This window comes from Durio zibethinus, chromosome 2 (assembly GCF_047325235.1).
Source record: "Durio zibethinus cultivar Kanyao isolate XHJ-2024 chromosome 2, ASM4732523v1, whole genome shotgun sequence".
In the NCBI taxonomy this organism is placed as follows: Eukaryota; Viridiplantae; Streptophyta; class Magnoliopsida; order Malvales; family Malvaceae; genus Durio; species Durio zibethinus.
The window spans coordinates 32,310,259-32,329,593 of record NC_143163.1 but is presented as its reverse complement, the minus strand read 5'-3'; the positions used below and the strand labels follow the sequence as shown (position 1 = coordinate 32,329,593).

The following is a 19,335-nucleotide window of genomic DNA, read 5'->3' as shown; positions in this document are numbered from 1 at the left end:
AATCGATATTTTGTCCATTAATCATAAATTTATAATATTATCACTCCAGTCCATTTCTAATTTTTCTTTTCATCTTTTTTGGAGCGCATGTGAAAAATAGCGCATCAGGATTCACAAAGACACCTAAAAAATGTTGTGTTTTAAATTTTGCAAAAATTGGAGGAAAACCACTTTCACTTTGCTTTTCATTTCTGGTCTTTTCCCTATTCCTCGTGAACTTTTTTTTCCCGGTTAATTCGATATTCGGAGTTCTAGGTTGTCTGTCTTTAATTAAAGAAAGAAAGCTAGGGACGAAGAAAATTCTGTAGTATCTAGAAGTATAGGTGCATTTTGGATGGAGTTGGGTGTTGGTTAATATATTTGTATTGATAACTGATGAGGAAATTGGATGAGTCGCATGTAATAATATTTTTACATGTGGTGTGCAAATGGAACCCTGTAAGAACCTATTGTTCCAGCTAAATAAATAAATCCCAACCAAAATTCACACAAAGGGGAATAAGATAATTAAAAAAGAGAGAAGGGAAGGGGAGGGGAGGGAGAGTGAAACATAAAAACCCAGCATTATCAAACCCCTTTTTTTTTTTTTTTTTTGTCCTTGTCTGAATAGTCCTCATTGCTTTGGAGTCCTCTCCCTATTTATACATCAACCATCATTTATTTTTGGTACTCAAGCACAAGTTCTCCCTCTCCCACCTTGTCTTTCTTCCCTCTGTTTCTCACCTTGAGGGACACCAAAATAAAGAAAGGAAAAATGAGTGGCATTAGCTTCAGAAGCCTCGCATTTATGTTTTTGATTGCTTTTCTTGTGTGGTCTTCAAGTATTGAAACTTGCATTGCTAGAAGAGGCAAGCATTGGAGGCAGAGCAGGTATGCCGCAGCTTCACTATCTAATAAGAAAGGAAAAGGGCATAGTAATGGTCATCACAATTACCAAAATGGAGGATCAAAGCCGAAAGCTCCTCCTCATAACACTACTCCATCAACTCCTCCTTCTCCCAAGCTGAAAGCTCCTCCACCTCCAAAGGAAATTGCTACTCCATCACCTCGTCCATCTCCTACGCCCAAAGAAGATTTCCCTTCAGCTCCCCCGCCCCAGAAAGCTTACAGCAATGGACAGCGGTCTAACGTCTTCGACGTGCTAGATTTTGGCGCCAAGGGTGATGGGAAAACTGATGATACCAAGGTGATGTCAACTTCTCATTTATGCTCAATATATACAAAGTTCAATGTTGTTTGGGAAGTTTTAATTTTCCCCTCTAAATCAAACAACAAAAAGGGTTGATATTGCTTAAAAAAAATTCATCATTGCTACAAGAAGATGAAGGGAAGAAATTCAAAGCTCTCAAACTTCCATGCAATTCTAGCTAGTTCAATCAAATATTGGAAGCAATTCTAGTTCAAAATGCACCTCACGCACCTACATATCAATAAATTTTTATTTCACATTTAGTCAGGAGTATTAAGGCCAAAAACAAAAAAGCTTTTTCTATCTTTGGGAGTAAGACCGAAGAAAAATTACAAAAATTTAGCACAGCAGAATTTGTTGGTTAAAATATGGAATGCACAAAATTCGTATATGGAAACAAAGAAAAGCAAGAAAAAGACGCCGTACACAGAAGAGAGGCACAACGATTGGAAGCTGGGCGGGTCCACTTCAAAATAAAGAGAAGATTCTATTTGGGTTTAGTCACCATTGGAGCAATAATTACCATAGCATACAGTTAACTAACATTCAACCGTAATTATATGCATTTAGTTATACTCGTACCCGCACAGTAGCCACATAGCTGATTTTGCTATGGTGCAATGCAGGCATTCCAAGACGCTTGGGCAGCAGCATGTAAGGTGGAGGCATCAACGGTTGTTGTTCCAGCTGAATTCGTGTTCCTTGTAGGACCCATTTCATTCTCTGGTCCATACTGTCAAGCAAATATTGTGTTTCAGGTAAAACATGTGAGATCTTAATTACTACTTCCTTCTAGATTGTACGATGACTCAATGACATCTCCAAATAACGCTACCAAAGAAAATGGAAAGAGAAATGATAATAGCAGCCTGATATCGAGTTGTCAAGTGAAATAGCTGCTGCTGCACCTTATGATTATCATAGTATTAAAGAATTAACACTTATCAATGCTGATGTGGCTGAATTTTTTTTTTTCTCAGCTGGATGGTACAATTATCGCTCCAACCGACTCTCAACCCTGGGGTAAAGGCATTCTACAATGGCTTGAATTCACAAAGCTGAGAGGTATAACAGTTCAGGGAAAAGGTATCATTGATGGAAGAGGCTCAGGGTGGTGGCAAGATGCCCCATACGAAGATCCATATGATGATGAAAGAAAACTCATAATTCCATTAAACTGTACAGTTCAAGAAAAACCACCCATGCCGGTAATTACCTACATCAGTTTCACTTGCCTCTGAAATTCTATTGTTGATTGTCTGTAAACTAATCATATTTCTCTTACAAATTGGGTGGTAGGTCAGAAATGAACTCAGTGGAAAAATGCCGAGCATCAAACCAACTGTATGGACCAAGCTATGAAAAACCAATCATATTCCATGACTACGCAGTCCTATGACATTTTTCTTTCTTTCTTTCTGCTGCACAGGCACTAAGGTTTTATGGGAGTTTTAATGTGACAATCACGGGCATAACAATTCAAAACAGTCCTCAATGCCATCTCAAGTTTGATAATTGCATAGGAGTTGTGGTGCATGATATGACCGTCGCATCTCCTGGGGACAGTCCTAACACAGATGGAATCCACCTACAAAACTCCAAAGATGTGCTAATACATGGCAGTAATCTTGCCTGCGGTAATTATTTTAATTATCTTGCTAGTAAATAAATATTGTTGCCACACCACATTCAGTTAAACAATGGTGGGCCGCAGGTTGAGCTCCAGTCTTGACAAAAAGGAGTAAGACCTGCGGGTCAACATTGAAGATACAGGGTTAAGATAAGAACTTGTGAACAACTGACGTATCATAGAAAAGGTGACAAATTGAGTTACCTCCGATAGGATGCAGTAGGAAACATATCACAATCTTATCCTGCTCACCATCTTATTCCACACATTCTCTATCTCCACTAATAATTTGACAAGTGGCTGCCAGCAATATCCAAAATTTCAAGGATTAAAGTCACTAGTCACTTGACACGTGCAATATCTAAAGAACAGTGCGGCATCCACCACCCAAAATAGGATTAGGGTTGAACCACAGAGACAACAAGAATACATTTTTTGTTCTATTCATTCAAGTTTCCTTTTGTCTCCACTAACAGCTAAAACTTTTTGTTTTGATCCCCTAGTCTCTTGTCTACTTTTGCTTAGAAACAGGTTCTCATAACAACTTTTAATAAGATAATAGGCCTTACAATTCTAATGCTTTGGGCTGGTAATAAATGCTTAAATTGAATCAGCTATGAACATAGAGCTAATTGACAATGAGCATAAAAGACGTCTATTTTTTGTGTTTACACTAACCTGAGCTTTTAAATCTAACAATTGGTGCAGGGGATGACTGCGTTTCCATACAAACAGGATGCTCAAATGTATACATTCACAATGTGAACTGTGGCCCAGGGCATGGAATCAGCATAGGAAGCTTGGGAAAGGATAATACCAAAGCTTGTGTCTCTAACATCACTGTGCGCGATATCATTATGCATAACACGATGAATGGAGTCAGAATAAAGACATGGCAGGTAACTATACAATCTTCACTCCCACATGATTAAAAACTCAGCAAGTTTAAAATATAGCAATCAGAAAACACTGTTGGAGTAAATGTGCTGAACTTGGCTTTAATTAAATCCAAAACACAACCAAAACTATGTACTTTAACCATAATTTATAACAAGACTGGCTTCAGTATTATATTACAAGCCACCTGCAATATGACATGCATGAGCGTGCTTAAAAAAGAAAAAAAAAAGACAGCTAAAAGCAAGAGGAAAGGAAAGAGGGAGAAAAATTACAAGAAATTATTTAACTAGAGACCTTGTATATTCTCTCAAATAAGGAGAAGTAGGAGGAAGGAGACTTGAGGTAAAGACATAATCCTAATATGCAAAAGATGACTGATAAATTCCCAATCTAATGTAATCTATTATTTCCTTTTGGTAAGTTTGCAAATGAGTTATCCAAATAGTATAGATGTTCAGCTTGAGGTTTGCCTCAACAAGGTATGACATTAAAATCACTCAATGCTGGGTTTAGCTCTATTTCATAGATTACAAGAAATTCCTGTTCCAAATGCAATATAAAGGATTTGACAATTTTGAAGAAAGTTTGATTATTTGAAATTTCACTTTCCTCCTCAGTAAATTTCAGTTTTACAAGAAATTTTGAATACTAACATACTCTCAGTTTTCCCTACACCTTTATATCTTATTTCATTTCTTTAATAAGTCCAAAAAAATCTTATCAATTACCACTCATAGGAAATTAAAGACTTTTAGTGCGAGTTCGTAACATTCTTTGTTCTTTTATGGTCCATAGTAACTTTTCTTACATATAATCTCAAATCACATTTGCAGGGTGGATTGGGCTCTGTTCAAGGGGTTCTGTTCTCAAACATTCAAGTTTCTGAGGTCCAACTTCCAATTGTGATCGATCAATTCTACTGTGACAAAAGGGCATGTAAGAATGAAACAGCTGCAGTTGCTCTATCAGGAATCACCTATGAAAAAATAAGAGGAACATACACAGTAAAACCTGTGCACTTAGCCTGTAGTGACAGCCTTCCATGTATAGGAGTAACTTTATCTGCCATTGAGCTAAAGCCACTACAGGAACACTACCACCTATATGATCCATTCTGCTGGCAAACTTTTGGACAGTTGACCACCCCAACTGTCCCACCAATCAGTTGTTTACAAATTGGCAAGCCTTCAAATAACAGAGTCCAATCTGATCATGATGTGTGCTGAGCTTAGTCTAGGTAATTTATGGTGTATTCGCTTGTGTGGTCGGCATGGTTATCTGACCCCTTTCACACCATTCATTTATCAGGTATAGAGTGTATATTTAGGCGCCCTCCTAGTTTATAGGCATTCTTCTTTGATAGGATTACACTGGTTCCTAGTTCCCACTATGTGAGATTATACAGGCTTGCTATCAGGTAGAGCCAAATACTGGAGTCCAAGTCTGTCTAGTTTGTTAAGGCAGATTGTTCGATTGTGAAATTTTATACAAATGCATTATCCACTAGATGTGCATCAATAAATCGCAATAAAGAGACATTTCGTTCTTCATATATAACAATCACTTAAAAGACTACAAAGGTATAAGCATAAGGTTAAATAAAATTAAACTCGCACAAACAGTCTATCTTCTAAAGCATTCAAGTTTGGTCAGGCATTCAAAAAGAATTAAAGTAGAAGCAAGCATGAAGATCAAATGACAAAACTATGTTGTCATAAACAGATTAGATATCGAAAGGAACAAGCTAAGACAAACAATAAATGGCAATAAGCATTAAGAAACAATGGCGGCAACCATGAACTGCAATCATTGATTGGGAGAAGGGGAAAGGGATTGGGAATCAGCTCTTTCAGTAGATGATGTGATTTGTTTTCTGAATTTGATGACTCATGAATCATATGAACATTTAATATAGAATACATATAACTGATAATTCTTCCATAATGTACCAGATCAATTAATTTTATACAGTAAGCAAAAGATTCATTTTACGTTTTTCAAGCAGACAATTCAAGCGCATCGACAACCTAAAAAGCAACATCAACCAGTTTAAGTTTAAATCAAATACTAATAATCAAAGAAACAGGGCAATTAGGGTACATAACAGATGGATGGAGAAGATGATCGGACTTGATTTCCTTCCTTTTCTCTCTCCGCTTTTTATCCTTTGACGTCCTCTTCCGCAAACACAAGCAGAGAGTCTGAGACCAGACTGAAATTCACTGACCTTTCAGCCCGCAGTATTTCCTTGTTATTTACTTATTTATATATTATATTTATAGCACTGGCAGCGCTCGAAAACGATGCGTTTGAGTAAACTTCCGCCAATGTTCAAAACGCACCGGTTTACGGCGTCCGTAACAAACATCTCATCTTATCCGATCTCTAGCACTTGCTACGACATAGCGCACAAAATCTCAGTCCCACGGCGCCAGCAACGCCATCCCTCCTCCATTCTGTCGAGTCATCACCAACTCATGAAATAAAGAAACTATTCACTCTCTTTCAAACTCCGCTCTTCACTTAGGAAATTCCCTTTTAAAATTATACCAAAACCAAATATTCAAAATCCAAAGTCAAAGCTCATCATATCTCTTCTTTCTACAATGGCGCAGATTTCGGACAAGGAACTCAACGCCGTGACAAGGGGGATTGCAACCGTCTCCAACCATCTCCTGCCAGTCGATTCGGGCTCGAATTCCTTTCCGAGCCTTGGTTCCATCGGGTTCTGTAATGCTTCGATGAATGATAGCTATCATCGAATCCATGGTGAAGTTGCGAGCCATAGGTTGAGTGGAAAACTGCTTGTGATGAGTATGGCAAAGAGTTCACCGATATTATTTATGAAAAGGCTGTCGGCGAAGGCATTGCAAAGGTCCATTAAACTTTAGCTTCATTGAAAACTTAAAACTTAAAAGGGTATTGTTCAATTTAAAGCAAATGCTTAATTTTTTTTTTTTTTTTTTTTTTTGTCTTTGTTTTGCTGTTGCTTTGTTTAGATTACCATAAATAGGCTAGAGAGAAGAAATGCTTTTCGGCCGCAGACGATCAAAGAGCTTATACGTGCATTTAATGATGCCAGGGATGACAGCTCCGCGGGAGTCATAATTCTCGCTGGGAAGGTAATGTCCGATTTCCATCCTATCCATAAATTATTGGCTTTTTTATGTTGATAATCTGTTGCTGTAGGGAACCAAGGCATTTTGTGGCGGAGGTGACCAGGCGTTGCGAAAAGCAGATGGTTATACTGATTTTGAACATTTTGGCCCCCTTAATGTTTTAGATCTCCAGGTACAAATTTCACATGTTGTAAACTTGCACTGAGTTGGCTTTGATGCGTTGCCCCAGCCAGAATTTTTGTGGAAGCTCGGCTGTATTTTGTTCTAGTAGTAGTATTTACATTTCTACGAATTCAAATAATATGCCTAATCTTCTGACCTTTGAATAAAACCCAATTGCATGTGCAAATTAGGCGCCATCCGAAACCAGTGATGGCAATGGTAATCTTTTGCTTCTCCTTATTCCAGCATAATGACAATATTCATGGCTTTATGGTTCCATTCTGTGGGATTGCATCATGCTTTTCAATTTGATTTGGTCTTTAGACTCCTCTCAATCTTATAATCCAGGTTGCTGGTATGCTGTTGGAGGAGGACATGTGCTACATATGGTTTGTGATCTGACCATTGCGGCGGATAATGCCATTTTTGGCCAAACTGGTCCCAAGGTGCTTACATGTAATTTGCTCTGTTATGTTATGTAATAAAGCTCACTAGGAATGCCCTTCTCTACCCCCTGCTTGGTTGATTTTGTGATTTTCTCCTTGGATGGTGGTTCTGGTGCAAGGTGCTTGTGTTACTTTTGTAGTTTTGTTATTGTTGTTAACCTGATTACTTTTATCTGATTGCTTATGCCAAAGGTAGGAAGTTTTGATGCTGGTTATGGAAGTTCCATTATGTCCCGTTTGGCAAGCACCAAAGAAAATGTCAGCCTTTATTTGGCATGATACTTGTTCTCTGCTTTCTCATATGCAATCTGAAGTCTGAACAGTGTGTGTTGTCTGAATTCTGATTAACAGGTTGGACCTAAAAAGGCAGGTGAAATGTGGTTTCTTGCAAGATTTTACACAGCGTCTGAGGCAGTGAAAATGGGACTTGTCAATGCTGTTGCGCCGGTGAGTTGCTCTTCTTACGAAGAGTCCCTTTGCCTCTTCCATCTAATGAGCATGTCCTCATTTTCTCCAATTGATCAATTCCCTCAACCCTTATGATTGATAAAAATCAGACACTTAAAGATTAATTGATTTGGCATTTGACCAGCTAGAGAAATTAGAGCAAGAAGCAATTAAATGGTGCAGAGAGATCCTAAGAAATAGTCCAACAGCAATTCGAGTGCTCAAATCAGGTCATAATGCAGCTGATGATGACCATGCAGGTACCTATGCAGGACTCCAGGAACCCGCAATTTTTTTTTTTTTTTTGATGCAGGCTATTTTGACCAAATCAATGGCTAAACCAAACCGGTTCCTAACAAACCCTCTATTTAAAAGTTAAAAACTTTTCAGTATGAAAACAAAATGGCTTCATTTCCTGTACTTTTCCAGGAACTTGGTGGAACTGCGCCACTCATTTTTTATGGCACTCAAGAAGAGAATGAGGGGAAGACAGCATAAGTGCAGCGTAGGCGCCCAGATTTTTCGAAATTTCCTAGGCGACCTTAAAGTTAAATCTTCGAAGCTGCATTTGCATTAAAAATGTCAAGTTTTTGGTTTCTTATTTCTAAAAAGTTTCAATAAAGTATCAAACAACAGTTATCTTAATTTATGAAAATGAGACGGCTAAATCAACAAAGACACGAAACTATTGGGGGTGGATTCGAATCTGTCTTGTTATCAATTATAATGGTGTAAAATATGCTTGCTCTGTTGATGCCATGTTTGTTACTTAAAAAAGAAAAGTTAAATACACTTGTATTATATATTTTTTAATTAAATAAAAATTCCTAATTAGATATTTGAATTTGTATTTGTAACTAAAATTATTATAAAAGTTATGTGACATATTTGATCAATAAAAAAGAGTAAATGTAGGATTAAGGTTACTCAGTTAGCGCTTCAGCGTCCTCGAATCTTCATCACGTCAAAAATAATAAATTAAAAAAAATTAAAAAACAATTTTTTTAAGCAACAAAAAGTGGACAAATTAAAAGGAAAAAAGTTTAAAGAAAATATGAAATCTTTTTTAAAAGAATTAAAACATTTTTTTTTAAATTCAAAATCTTTGAAAAAAATTAAAAAAATCATAATATCGAAAATTCTTTTAAAAAAATAAAAATCTTGATTTTTTAAAAAGTTCGAAACCTTGATTTTTTTAAAAATTATAATCTGGAATTTTAAAGAAAATCATAAAAGTAAAAAAGAAAAGAAAAAGAAAAAAATCAGAGAAAATATGAAATTTTTTAAAAATTAAAATATGAATATTTAAAAAGGCAAAATATGAAATATTCTTTTAAAAACCAAAATCTTGGTTTTTTTTTTTTAAAAATTCACCAGCTAAAAAATAATTTAAAAATTCAAAATAAAAAAAATTGTCAAACAAAAAAAAAAAAAAAAGAAGGGGGAGAGTAAAGGAGAGATTAATTGGCATCAAATTAATTACGATTTGAGACAAATTAGTCTTCCCCCCAACTTTGAATTATTTAAAAAAAAAAAATCCGAAATTTGATTTTTACACTACTAAAATCTACCTTATAAAATTGGAGCGGATTAAAACCGATGATGACGTCAAAATTTTTTTCCCAAATCAAATTTCGCTCCTTTAAAAATAATTATGTTTGACTTCTCTTTTTAATGTCAAACACAAATTTCATTTTTTTCTTATTTTCTGCCATTTCTAATATTCATTCTCTTTGAAATTTATTTTATATATTTAAATTAAATAAATAGAAAATCCAAATTCGTGTTTCAGTTTGATGGTATCGTAGGCCAACTCCATCTCCATGTTTTTTAGTTGAAAATTTAAAGCTAATCAAAACCCTAAAAAGAGAGAATGAGTGGCAACGAATTTCGATTCTTCTTGTCTTGCGACATCAATCTTCCCGTCACCTTTCGCGTCGAGAGATTGGAAGGGACTTTGCCTTCCACCAAATCTCCCAATTCAGGTTTCACTCCATTTTCACTTGCTATTACGAATTTCAATCACTTTATTTTAACTTTTCAATTTCTAACTCATCTTTGCACCATTTTGATGATAATTTCACTATTACAGTTAGCACAAAAAATTTAGCGAATTATTTAAAATTTTTAAAGTTTTATGCTGCAGCATACTGAAATTCTAATTTTCTTTCACTTTCAATTTGAAAATCTGAAATTACTTGTATATTTTTTTAAAAAAATGGTATAATTGTCTAATTTTCTTTCACTTTCAATTTGAAAATCTGAAATTACTTGTATATTATTTTTAAGAATCGTTATAATTGTCTATCATCGGTTTCTGATTGCTTTACAGGAATGGGTTCCACTACAGAGGAGAGGAAAGCAGAGCTCTATGTGGAGTGTGCATTGTACATTGATGGTGCGCCATTTGGCCTTCCAACAAAAACAAGGTTTTTCCTTCTATTCAGAACAGAAAATTCCATTAATCAACTAATTAATCAATTTCTTTTCTTGTGTTTCAAGTTTTTTTTTTTTAATGTTTTTACTCTCTCAAATAATTTATCAGTGCTTGGGTACTGATATCTTGTTTTGTTATCAGGTTGGAGTCTGCCGGACCATTGTATTGCTGGAATGAACTAATCACATTGAGTACTAAATATAGAGACTTAACTGCACACTCACAACTTGCTTTGACGGTGAGTGAAAAAAAAATGTTGCTTTGCTTTCTCATGGCCTAGGTGTTTTCAAGTTGTATTCTCTGTTTGTGTGGGTTGGCAATGTGAGTTTGTTTGTCAGTTTTGAGTGTGAACAAATATGCATAAGAGAGCTTCATTCCATAAATTTTGTGCCATCCATTGTATCAACTTCCTCCCTTATTTGAATCTTTCTATGCATATGGGGCAAAACCTTAACTGCATCTGTTGTGTTATGTCCCATAGGAATTTCTGTATAATCCTGAAATGGAAAAGGCTTCTCCAGAATGCTACTAATCATCACCTGGTTTCTTTTAATTTGAATGTCCTTGATGGTATCTTTATTAGTATGAATGTCATTGATGTTAGTTCTGAGACTGTCGAATAGTCCATTTGGTGGGCACTGCGTGTATTTTAGCAAAGCTTTTAAAATTATTGATCATGAATATATCTTGGTCTGAAGACAACCTCTCAACAAGTTGCTTTTTGAGATGAGGTATCTATTCTTGAGATTAAGTAGGAATGCCCCTGAGGTATTACGTGGCATTTACTGCACAAGGTGTTAAATTTTCTTTGGTATTTTTCATGCAGATAATAGATGGAGATTACCTAACTTCAGCTGTTTTGCAGTGCTCAAGATTTAAACTTTAGAGTTTGCATTATTGCTTTCATGGAGATTTTTGCCTTTGTCATATAAATTGCCAAAAATTAATGTTATTGAGCTTTTTATAGTAAATTTTCTTTCCCTCTATTTAAAAATAATATTTTGACATTTCCTGGTTTAACCTTTTACTTATTGTCAATCTCCTGGAGTGCTCAGGTTTGGGATGTGTCGTGTGGGAAAGATGATGGATTAATTGGTGGGGCTACTATTCTTCTATTCAATGGCAAAATGCAACTTAAAACGGGGAAACAGAAACTTAGGCTCTGGTTAGGAAAACAAGCAGATGGATCATTTCCAACAACTACACCTGGAAAGGTTTTGGTTGCGGTGCATAATTTTTCTGGTTTTGGCATTTGGTTAGATAGTTACATTTTTTAATGTATACGTTAATATATCCCAATATAGGTCCCTCGGGATGAGCGTGGAGAGTTAGAGCGTTTGGAAAAGCTTGCAAATAAGTATGAAAGGGGACAGATTCAACCTGTTGATTGGCTAGATCGTCTCACATTCAAGGCTATGGAGAGAATCAAGGAAAGGGAAAGCTTGAAAAATGGAAGCTCTCATTTATACTTAGTTGTTGACTTCTGTAGTTTTGAACATCGAGTTGTTTTTCAGGTATGCTCCGGATCCACAATTATCATACAATTTACTTGCTAGTGGTTTTTGTTGAATAGTTTATATTCTCAATAATAACGACTTATTTATGACTTTCTTCTTTCTCTTATTGGGGGGTAAATTACAAAAATTCATTCTGGGGTTAAGGGTGGAATACACATGCCCCATGAGGTTTAAGAAGTGATAGTGGTTTTTTTACGTCAATTTTGAAGCCAAAATCATTCATTATTTTTCCTTTCCCTTGCTTTTTTTCCTTTATTTTTCCTTGAGTTTGTAGCCCTTCTCTCTCTAACAATGTCATATATGTCATTTTTCCTATAATAGTCTTGATTTGAAAATTAATGGAAGAATCACAGGTTGGTAAATATGGTGGGTGTTTTTTTTGTAATGTATCCTTTTCTTTCTCATACTAATCTGGTCAAATCTAATTTAATTATTTGAATGATTTAATATTAGTTCAAAAGCTAAAATCTGACATTCGGTAACAAAATTGTAATTTTCTTCTTACTTATACTGAATTTCTCGGGGACTTATAAGGGAAGTTTAACATATTCATGACATCTCTGAGCATTTTAACAATTACATTTCAGTGCATACGTTAAGGTTATGTTTTGTAACTTGAACTTAAAGGGAGGGATTTGGATTTTAAATTTAGTATAAGTTGCAAAGTAAATATGATCTTCATGATTATTTTCAAATTCATGGATTTGTTGGTTCTCTATTTAGTGGTGAATTTGAAATACCCATAGGTATTTGGAAATTGAAATTCTTCTTCTTATACCCTTTCAAATATGTAGGCCTATTGAATCTTAACTAATTTGTGCATGGTTTGTGCATTTCATTCTCACAATTTGTATAGCAAACTAAATCTAAATCCACTACCTCAAATTCATCTTTCCAAACATAATATAAAGGAAATTGCATTAACCAAGTTTTGCAAATTTTTATTTTCCAACCAGAATAGTCCTACCTAATTTTCTTTTGTATTGCAGGAATCAGGGGCAAATTTCTTATTACCTTCTCCAATAGCGTCATCAAATGAACTAGTTATTGTGTGGGACCCTGAAGTGGGAAAGATAAACCCTTCTGAGCACAAGCAATTGAAGCTTGCAAGGAGTTTAACTCGTGGTATCATTGACAGGGAGCTTAAGCCAAGCTCTAATGAACGAAAGTAAGTTCAAAAACAACTTGAAACTTCTCCTACCCTGCAAATTTGTCTGTCAGCCTGGATGTTTGCTTCTAACATGCATATTATAGTTGAAATAGAACACTACATCAATTCATCTGATTGTGCATAGAAGTTTATAGTTCTGTAGCAAGTATTTACTGAAATTTGGTTGAGTAATACGAGAGCAACAACTCTTTGAAGACTCTCATGGGTGGTTTTCTTATTCCTACAATATGCATTCTTCTAAGTGATTTTTTTTTAATAGAATTGTGTTCATCAATCATTTTTTCTTGGGAAAGAACTATATAATTTGTCTTTAATTGTAAGGTCAATACAACGAATTTTGAAATATCCACCTACAAGGGCTTTGAGTGGAGATGAGAGGCAGCTCCTTTGGAAATTTCGCTTCTCGTTGATGTCTGAGAAGAGGGCCCTCACAAAATTTCTTCGATGTGTTGAATGGAGTGATGTTCAGGTTAGCAAATCCTTTTTGTTCTTGTTTTTTCTTGTGAATTTCAATGTCTCGGCCAATTTATGGGAAAACTACTCCCTGATTATTCTTTCATTGTATCTCTTCTGCTTCAAACTTCTCTCTCTCTCCCCATTAATTTCTTTTAATTCATCATGCTGGCATCTTCTGATTCTATTATGTTACCAGCTTTTATCTAATACTAGAACATATATGGTGTCAAGGTCTTCTTTGAATATGTCCATATTTTATGAATTCTGTTTTTTGATCCAATAAACCATCTAATTTTTTGAAATTATAGAATGATGTCAGGGGAGGGCTGCAGAATAAAGAAACTTGTTGTATGTGATTCAATAATCTGTAAAAGGGTCTGTTTTTGTAATTGTTGGCATCAATGCGCATTAAGCTCAGATTTACAGGTCTGAACTGCGAACTTTTCTGAGTTAGCTGCCTTTCTCCACCTGCGATTTTTTATTTTAATATCGTTACTGAGCAGAATAGATAGTAAATATTCTAATTAAACATAAGGATCATATTTGAAGATTGTGGTCCATATGTCTGCAGGAAGCAAAGCAGGCAATAGAACTTATGGGCAAGTGGGAGATGATTGATGTCTGCGATGCTTTGGAGCTTCTATCACCACTTTTTGAAAGTGAAGAGGTGGGTCTAAGTAAGATTTGGCTGTTATTTGTGGGGAATCTTTTGGGACATCTGTTAGAACTGGAAACTGCGCAAGATACCCTTAGATCTTAGGGTGCGTTTTTCTTGTGTCATTAACATTAAAGTTCTTAAATTATTCTGATACATAATTAGCCTAACTGAGTTGGTTTCTCACCAACTTAGTCTCCTTTCAAGTTTTTCAAGTGAGTGGGACCTTTTTCCACATCGTACTTCATTTCTCCTCTATGCTTGCTCTTTATCCATTATAAAACTGCTGCTCTCTACTAATTTTCTTCCCTTTACTGTTTTTAATGTAATTTCTTCTAATATATCTTAGGTATTAAAATGTCTTCTTTGTTTAGCATCCATGTGTCACAAAATTTAGTGTGTGCATACACGTGGTTAGGTATATGTCATTTTAAAGGTTTAAAGTTTGGGACAAAATGTCATTTGCACGACATATCTTATTGTACCAAAATCTGTTACTTCATACTTGACAGGCTGATCAGGAAACAACTAAAGTATCCTTATAGCATTTTTTCTACAGTTTAGATTGAATCGGATAATCTATAATATCTTATTCCTTTATCCTTATAGCATTTTGTCTACAGTGTAGATTGAATTGGATAATCTATGGTATCTTATTCCTGATTGAATAATGTTAAAGTATTGATCATTCTTAACAGGTTCGTGCATATGCTGTTAGTGTTCTTGAAAGAGCTGATGATGAAGAGCTCCAATGTTACTTGCTTCAACTAGTTCAGGCACTTCGATTTGAACGCACTGATAAATCTCGCCTTTCTCAATTCCTTGTGCAATGTTGTATGTTCCTCTATGCTTGTGTGAACATATTGTTTGTGTGTGTTTGAACACTGATAAATCTTGCCCTTCTCAATTCCTTGTGCAATGTTGTATGTTTTCTTTATGCTTGTGTGAACATAATGTTTGTGTGTGTTTGAGCACAATATATGCTGTTTTTTTGCAGTACAATTGTTGACACCATTTCTTTCCCTTCTCCTTTTAACAATTGCCTAGATTCCCATTCTTTCCCTTTTTTTTTTTTATAATGTCTTTAGTGGAGCTTTCTTTTCTCTAAAACTCTTCTCTCTCTCTCTCTCTAAACCATCTTTTGCTCTTCTTTCACTCTGTAGCCCTATACTTTCTCCCCAAAGGAAAAATCTTCCTTGGTGTTTTTTTGCCTTCTCCTATTTATAGGGAATTAGGGATAAAAGATTGGAGATAAATCTTGTGATCTAACCTCCTCTTATTAGCTGAATATTTTTTGGTTGGGAGTAGTGATTCATAAAAATTACTACATTTTACTTGTGATAAAAAGGTTCATCTACCATTCACTTAAGTAAATTAAAGTAATTAAATTGGATTTTATCTCATATTCGAAAAGTTCACAAATAATAATGCTCTTATCAGTTGGTAGCATCTGAAAGTATTCTTGAACTTTTACAGCTTTACGTAATATTGAGTTGGCTAGTTTTCTACGCTGGTTTGTTGCTGTGGAACTTCACGATCCTGCCTATGCAAAACGATTTTATTCTACTTATGAGTTCCTAGAAGAAAATATGATGAAGGTATGAGTCCCGATTTTCTATTACTGAATATTGCCATCTGCTTTTCTGTATAGGAATAGGAATAGTTTGTACAATTATGATAAATGATTGGTCTCTAATTTGCATTTTTGAAAAGTGCAAGTTGCAATAATGTTGTTAGCATCATTAATTCTACTTTATGACTTGCAACACTGAAGAGCTTGATTTCTCTTTGTGGTGGATTAGTAATCACTCATGTTGTTACAGTTGACAGCTGGTGTAAATGGAGAAGAAGATGGATATAAAATGTGGCAGAGTTTGGTACGCCAGACAGAATTGACAGCCCAGTTGTGTTCTATAATGAGAGATGTGAGAAATGTTCGCGGCAATACCCAAAAGAAGATTGAAAAGCTTAGACATCTGCTTTCCGGTCTTCTTAGTGAACTTACTTACTTTGATGAGGTATTTATTTGACACGAATTTCCATGCTAAATAACCTTGTAAGGATTCTATGGACAATTGAACAAGTGTCTGCTGAGTTTTACAAAGCTCCATAATTGTATTTCTATCTTGTTTTCAGCCAATACGATCGCCCTTGGCTCCAAGTGTCCTTATCACTGGAATTGTGCCTTCAGAGTCATCAATATTCAAAAGTGCACTGCATCCTTTGCGACTGACTTTCCGAACAGCCAATGGTGGACAATGCAAGCTCATATTTAAGAAGGGTGATGATATTCGGCAAGACCAATTGGTAATTGATAATTTTCTGCCGTGGCATTAACAAAATTCTAGTAGAAAGATCAGAAAAGGCGGTGACATTCCTTCATGTGGTTAATGTAACTGATGTGTTTCCTGTAGGTTGTTCAAATGGTATCTCTAATGGATAGATTACTAAAGTTGGAAAATCTTGATCTGCACTTAACTCCATATAAGGTGCTGGCAACCGGACAAGATGAAGGCATGTTGGAATTCATACCATCCCGTTCTTTGGCACAGGTATTATATTCTATAAAAGATGCTTCTCCAATGAGGGAAGGGCAGTCGCAGCAAATAGCATTAAATCACTGTGTTTCGTCTGCAAATTTTGCTGCAAAGCTTTTTTTTTTTTTTTCTTTTCTTCATCGTTGATGAAGCATTATGTACACATGCATACTCTATAGATTTTCAATATGCATAGCCTCTGCAAATTGTTAATTCTCTTCATTGATGTTTTTTACTTTGATGTGTTCATGATGGTTGTGATCTTGCTAAGGAGTTTTTGGATGCATTTCTTTTGCAGATTCTTTCAGAGCATCGAAGCATTATAAGCTATCTGCAGAAATTTCATCCTGATGAACATGGATCATTTGGAATTACTGCCACTTGTCTTGAAACCTTTATAAAAAGTTGCGCTGGCTACTCTGTTATCACATATATACTGGGAATTGGAGACAGGTGATTGTTTATTCATCTATAATATCTAAATAATTTCTATGCACATTGCATTTTTGTAAAAAAAATTTCAGATTGGCATCTAATATTAGCCATGGATTTTCCATCATTTAATTTGCAATTTCTGAAGACAAATCTTTTTGGCTTGCAGACACCTTGACAATCTTCTGCTTAGGGAAGATGGACGCCTTTTCCATGTTGATTTTGGTTTTATTCTTGGCCGAGATCCTAAGCCATTTCCACCGCCAATGAAACTTTGCAAAGAAATGGTTGAAGCTATGGGTGGAGCAGAGAGGTATCTTGTTCCTCCTTTCCCAAATTTTATTATACTTTATTATTTTCTTTTCATTTTTTCTTCTCTTTCCATCTCATGCTGAATAAGCTCTATTAGATTACACATGCCCATATTTGGTCTTGACCAAGGAAACTTAAATGTTTTGCTGTGACATTAATATGCATAAATGCTATTTCATTTTGCAGCCAATATTATACAAGGTTCAAATCCTATTGTTGTGAAGCATACAACATTCTCCGTAAATCTAGTAACCTCATTTTAAATCTTTTCCATCTTATGGCCGGTTCCAACATTCCAGATATAGCATCTGATCCTGAAAAAGGCATCCTTAAGGTGAGTTTCTTTATGTTATAAATCTGATGATCATGCTGGAACAAGGTTTTTCACCTGTTTTAACCAATTCTGTTGGCGGTATAGCTCCAAGAGAAGTTTCGACTGGACTTGGATGATGAAGCCTGCATACATTTCTTCCAAGATCTTATCAATGAGAGTGTTAGTGCCTTGTTTCCTCAAATGGTTGAGACTATTCATCGGTGGGCTCAATACTGGCGTTGATCATCATAAAAAAGTTTAGTATTTTCAATACCTGTTGTAAATGCATAGGTATATTTAGCTCGCCTATTTTGAGGTGCCCTGTTAATGGTTTGAGTTTTCGCATGTTGTGGCAAACAGATTTCTCAATAGATGAAACTGACTGGGCCAAAAACCACTGACAATATCTGACAGGTTGTCAACAACTTCTGTGCTCTTTTAGATAATACACGTCGAGAATGTTCTGGATTTTATACCAAGGCTCTGTGCAACAGCCATTGAGTTTGAGGATGTAAACCTGATCTACTATTGTGAATGATTGTAAATATACTTTTTTGCGTTGTATCTTTCGATTTAGGTTTGAACCGTGTGGTGTCATGGCTAGTTTCAACCTCTTGCATTTGCATCCCAAGCCCAATGTTGAGAAATCGACGGCGGATCTCAGTTCTAATTCTCGCAGCCATTGGGTTGGGCCAACTAGAACCAAATTTCAACTGACAGGTCGGATTGAATTCCCTTCCTTTCTATTGTGGGTAGGTCTGTCAAAAGAACAATGTTTCGCAATCTATCCCTTGAAATATTTATTTGATTAAAAAATATTATGCATATAAATTCTTTTAAATCTGATCATTATCGTTTAAAATTCGTTGGTTAAGAACGAATCGTGGCTTGATTTCGTTGGTTTATCAGTTCAATTCATTGCTTGCGAGACGAATTTTATATTATACTAGTGGGAACATTCGTGTGATGCTGTGGATTTATTTTAGTGATCCTAATAAAGTTGTTAGCTGGTGAAACTAAAGCTAGCAATGAAAATAATTGCATCAAATTAAAAGTTTTAAGTTATTCCATAAATTTGACATAAAATTGATTCAAAAAAAAAAGATGATAGTTAAATTTAAAGTTACAGCATAATAATAAATAAATTTAATCATAGTCATGATAGATGGTAATTTGGAAAGTACTGTATGTGATCGTAGCAAAGAGCAAATAGTCGTCAACTTTATTGTTAGTAACAAATTTCTTTTAGCCTCTTAAGAACGATTTGTTTCAAGTATTGTGACATCTAGTTCGGAATTTGTTTCCTGCAGGAACAAGGTAACATAACTATAATGGTAAGGGAGATATTGGAAATAAGTTGGAATATGCTACATAAACAAAATGGTAAAAAAATTGTTAATAGAGTTTGTAAAAAGTGGTAAATCATAATTTGAATATATAGTTCATTGTATAGTATTCATCACCAAAATGGAATATGTTTTAATTGTAGACAACGATTTATGTCTAGGGTCGATTGAGTCAATTTTATTATTTCTATTATTATTATTATTACTAGTATAGTATATCAATACTATTATATTATATTATGGTAGTATATTATATTATGTTATAT

The 19,335-nt window shown here is 35.1% G+C and overlaps 3 protein-coding genes, 1 long non-coding RNA gene and 1 pseudogene across 9 annotated transcripts; 4 read left to right on the top strand and 1 right to left on the bottom strand.

Moving 5' to 3' along the window:
• Positions 1-483: 483 nt before the first annotated feature.
• LOC111317882 (uncharacterized) lies at positions 484-5,979 on the bottom strand. The gene is made up of 5 exons (XR_016332118.1): positions 5,825-5,979; positions 3,498-3,659; positions 3,024-3,119; positions 1,772-2,937; positions 484-1,172 (listed from the first exon to the last, which is right to left on the bottom strand). It is a non-coding gene; the product is annotated as an uncharacterized LOC111317882 (long non-coding RNA).
• On the top strand, positions 669-5,222 carry LOC111317881 (polygalacturonase At1g48100-like). The gene is made up of 7 exons (XM_022920382.2): positions 669-1,186; positions 1,816-1,947; positions 2,170-2,397; positions 2,489-2,533; positions 2,619-2,826; positions 3,528-3,718; positions 4,553-5,222. Exons 1-7 carry the CDS (start codon positions 755-757, stop codon positions 4,943-4,945), a joined length of 1,629 nt encoding a protein of 542 aa, XP_022776117.2. The 5' UTR covers positions 669-754; the 3' UTR covers positions 4,946-5,222.
• Positions 5,980-6,060: 81 nt separating the features above from the next.
• On the top strand, positions 6,061-8,591 carry LOC111317879 (1,4-dihydroxy-2-naphthoyl-CoA synthase, peroxisomal-like; annotated as a pseudogene). The gene is made up of 8 exons (XR_016332117.1): positions 6,061-6,594; positions 6,719-6,841; positions 6,909-7,010; positions 7,349-7,446; positions 7,639-7,704; positions 7,798-7,893; positions 8,039-8,153; positions 8,323-8,591. The product of XR_016332117.1 is annotated as a 1,4-dihydroxy-2-naphthoyl-CoA synthase, peroxisomal-like (transcript).
• On the top strand, positions 7,498-8,391 carry LOC149520135 (1,4-dihydroxy-2-naphthoyl-CoA synthase, peroxisomal-like). The gene is made up of 5 exons (XM_089753332.1): positions 7,498-7,558; positions 7,643-7,704; positions 7,798-7,893; positions 8,039-8,179; positions 8,323-8,391. Exons 1-5 carry the CDS (start codon positions 7,498-7,500, stop codon positions 8,389-8,391), a joined length of 429 nt encoding a protein of 142 aa, XP_089609458.1.
• A 1,085-nt stretch (positions 8,592-9,676) lies between the features above and the next one.
• VPS34 (vacuolar protein sorting 34) lies at positions 9,677-18,572 on the top strand. 5 transcript variants are annotated; one of them, XR_016332113.1, is made up of 19 exons: positions 9,677-9,878; positions 10,226-10,322; positions 10,472-10,568; positions 11,386-11,544; positions 11,635-11,844; positions 12,837-13,015; positions 13,340-13,487; positions 14,046-14,141; positions 14,828-14,963; positions 15,606-15,727; positions 15,953-16,147; positions 16,266-16,436; positions 16,544-16,681; positions 16,965-17,119; positions 17,268-17,411; positions 17,597-17,744; positions 17,829-17,979; positions 18,084-18,137; positions 18,301-18,572. XR_016332113.1 is itself a non-coding variant. In XM_022920379.2 (18 exons), the coding sequence occupies exons 1-17, from the start codon at positions 9,767-9,769 to the stop codon at positions 17,964-17,966; spliced, it is 2,445 nt and encodes an 814-aa protein (XP_022776114.2). In that variant the 5' UTR covers positions 9,677-9,766; the 3' UTR covers positions 17,967-17,979; positions 18,084-18,572. The 5 variants fall into 5 exon arrangements, 3 of the variants coding, with proteins under 3 accessions (XP_022776114.2, XP_022776113.2, XP_022776115.2); XR_016332111.1 differs by having other exon boundaries at positions 17,829-18,137; XM_022920379.2 differs by having other exon boundaries at positions 18,084-18,572.
• Positions 18,573-19,335: the final 763 nt, after the last annotated feature.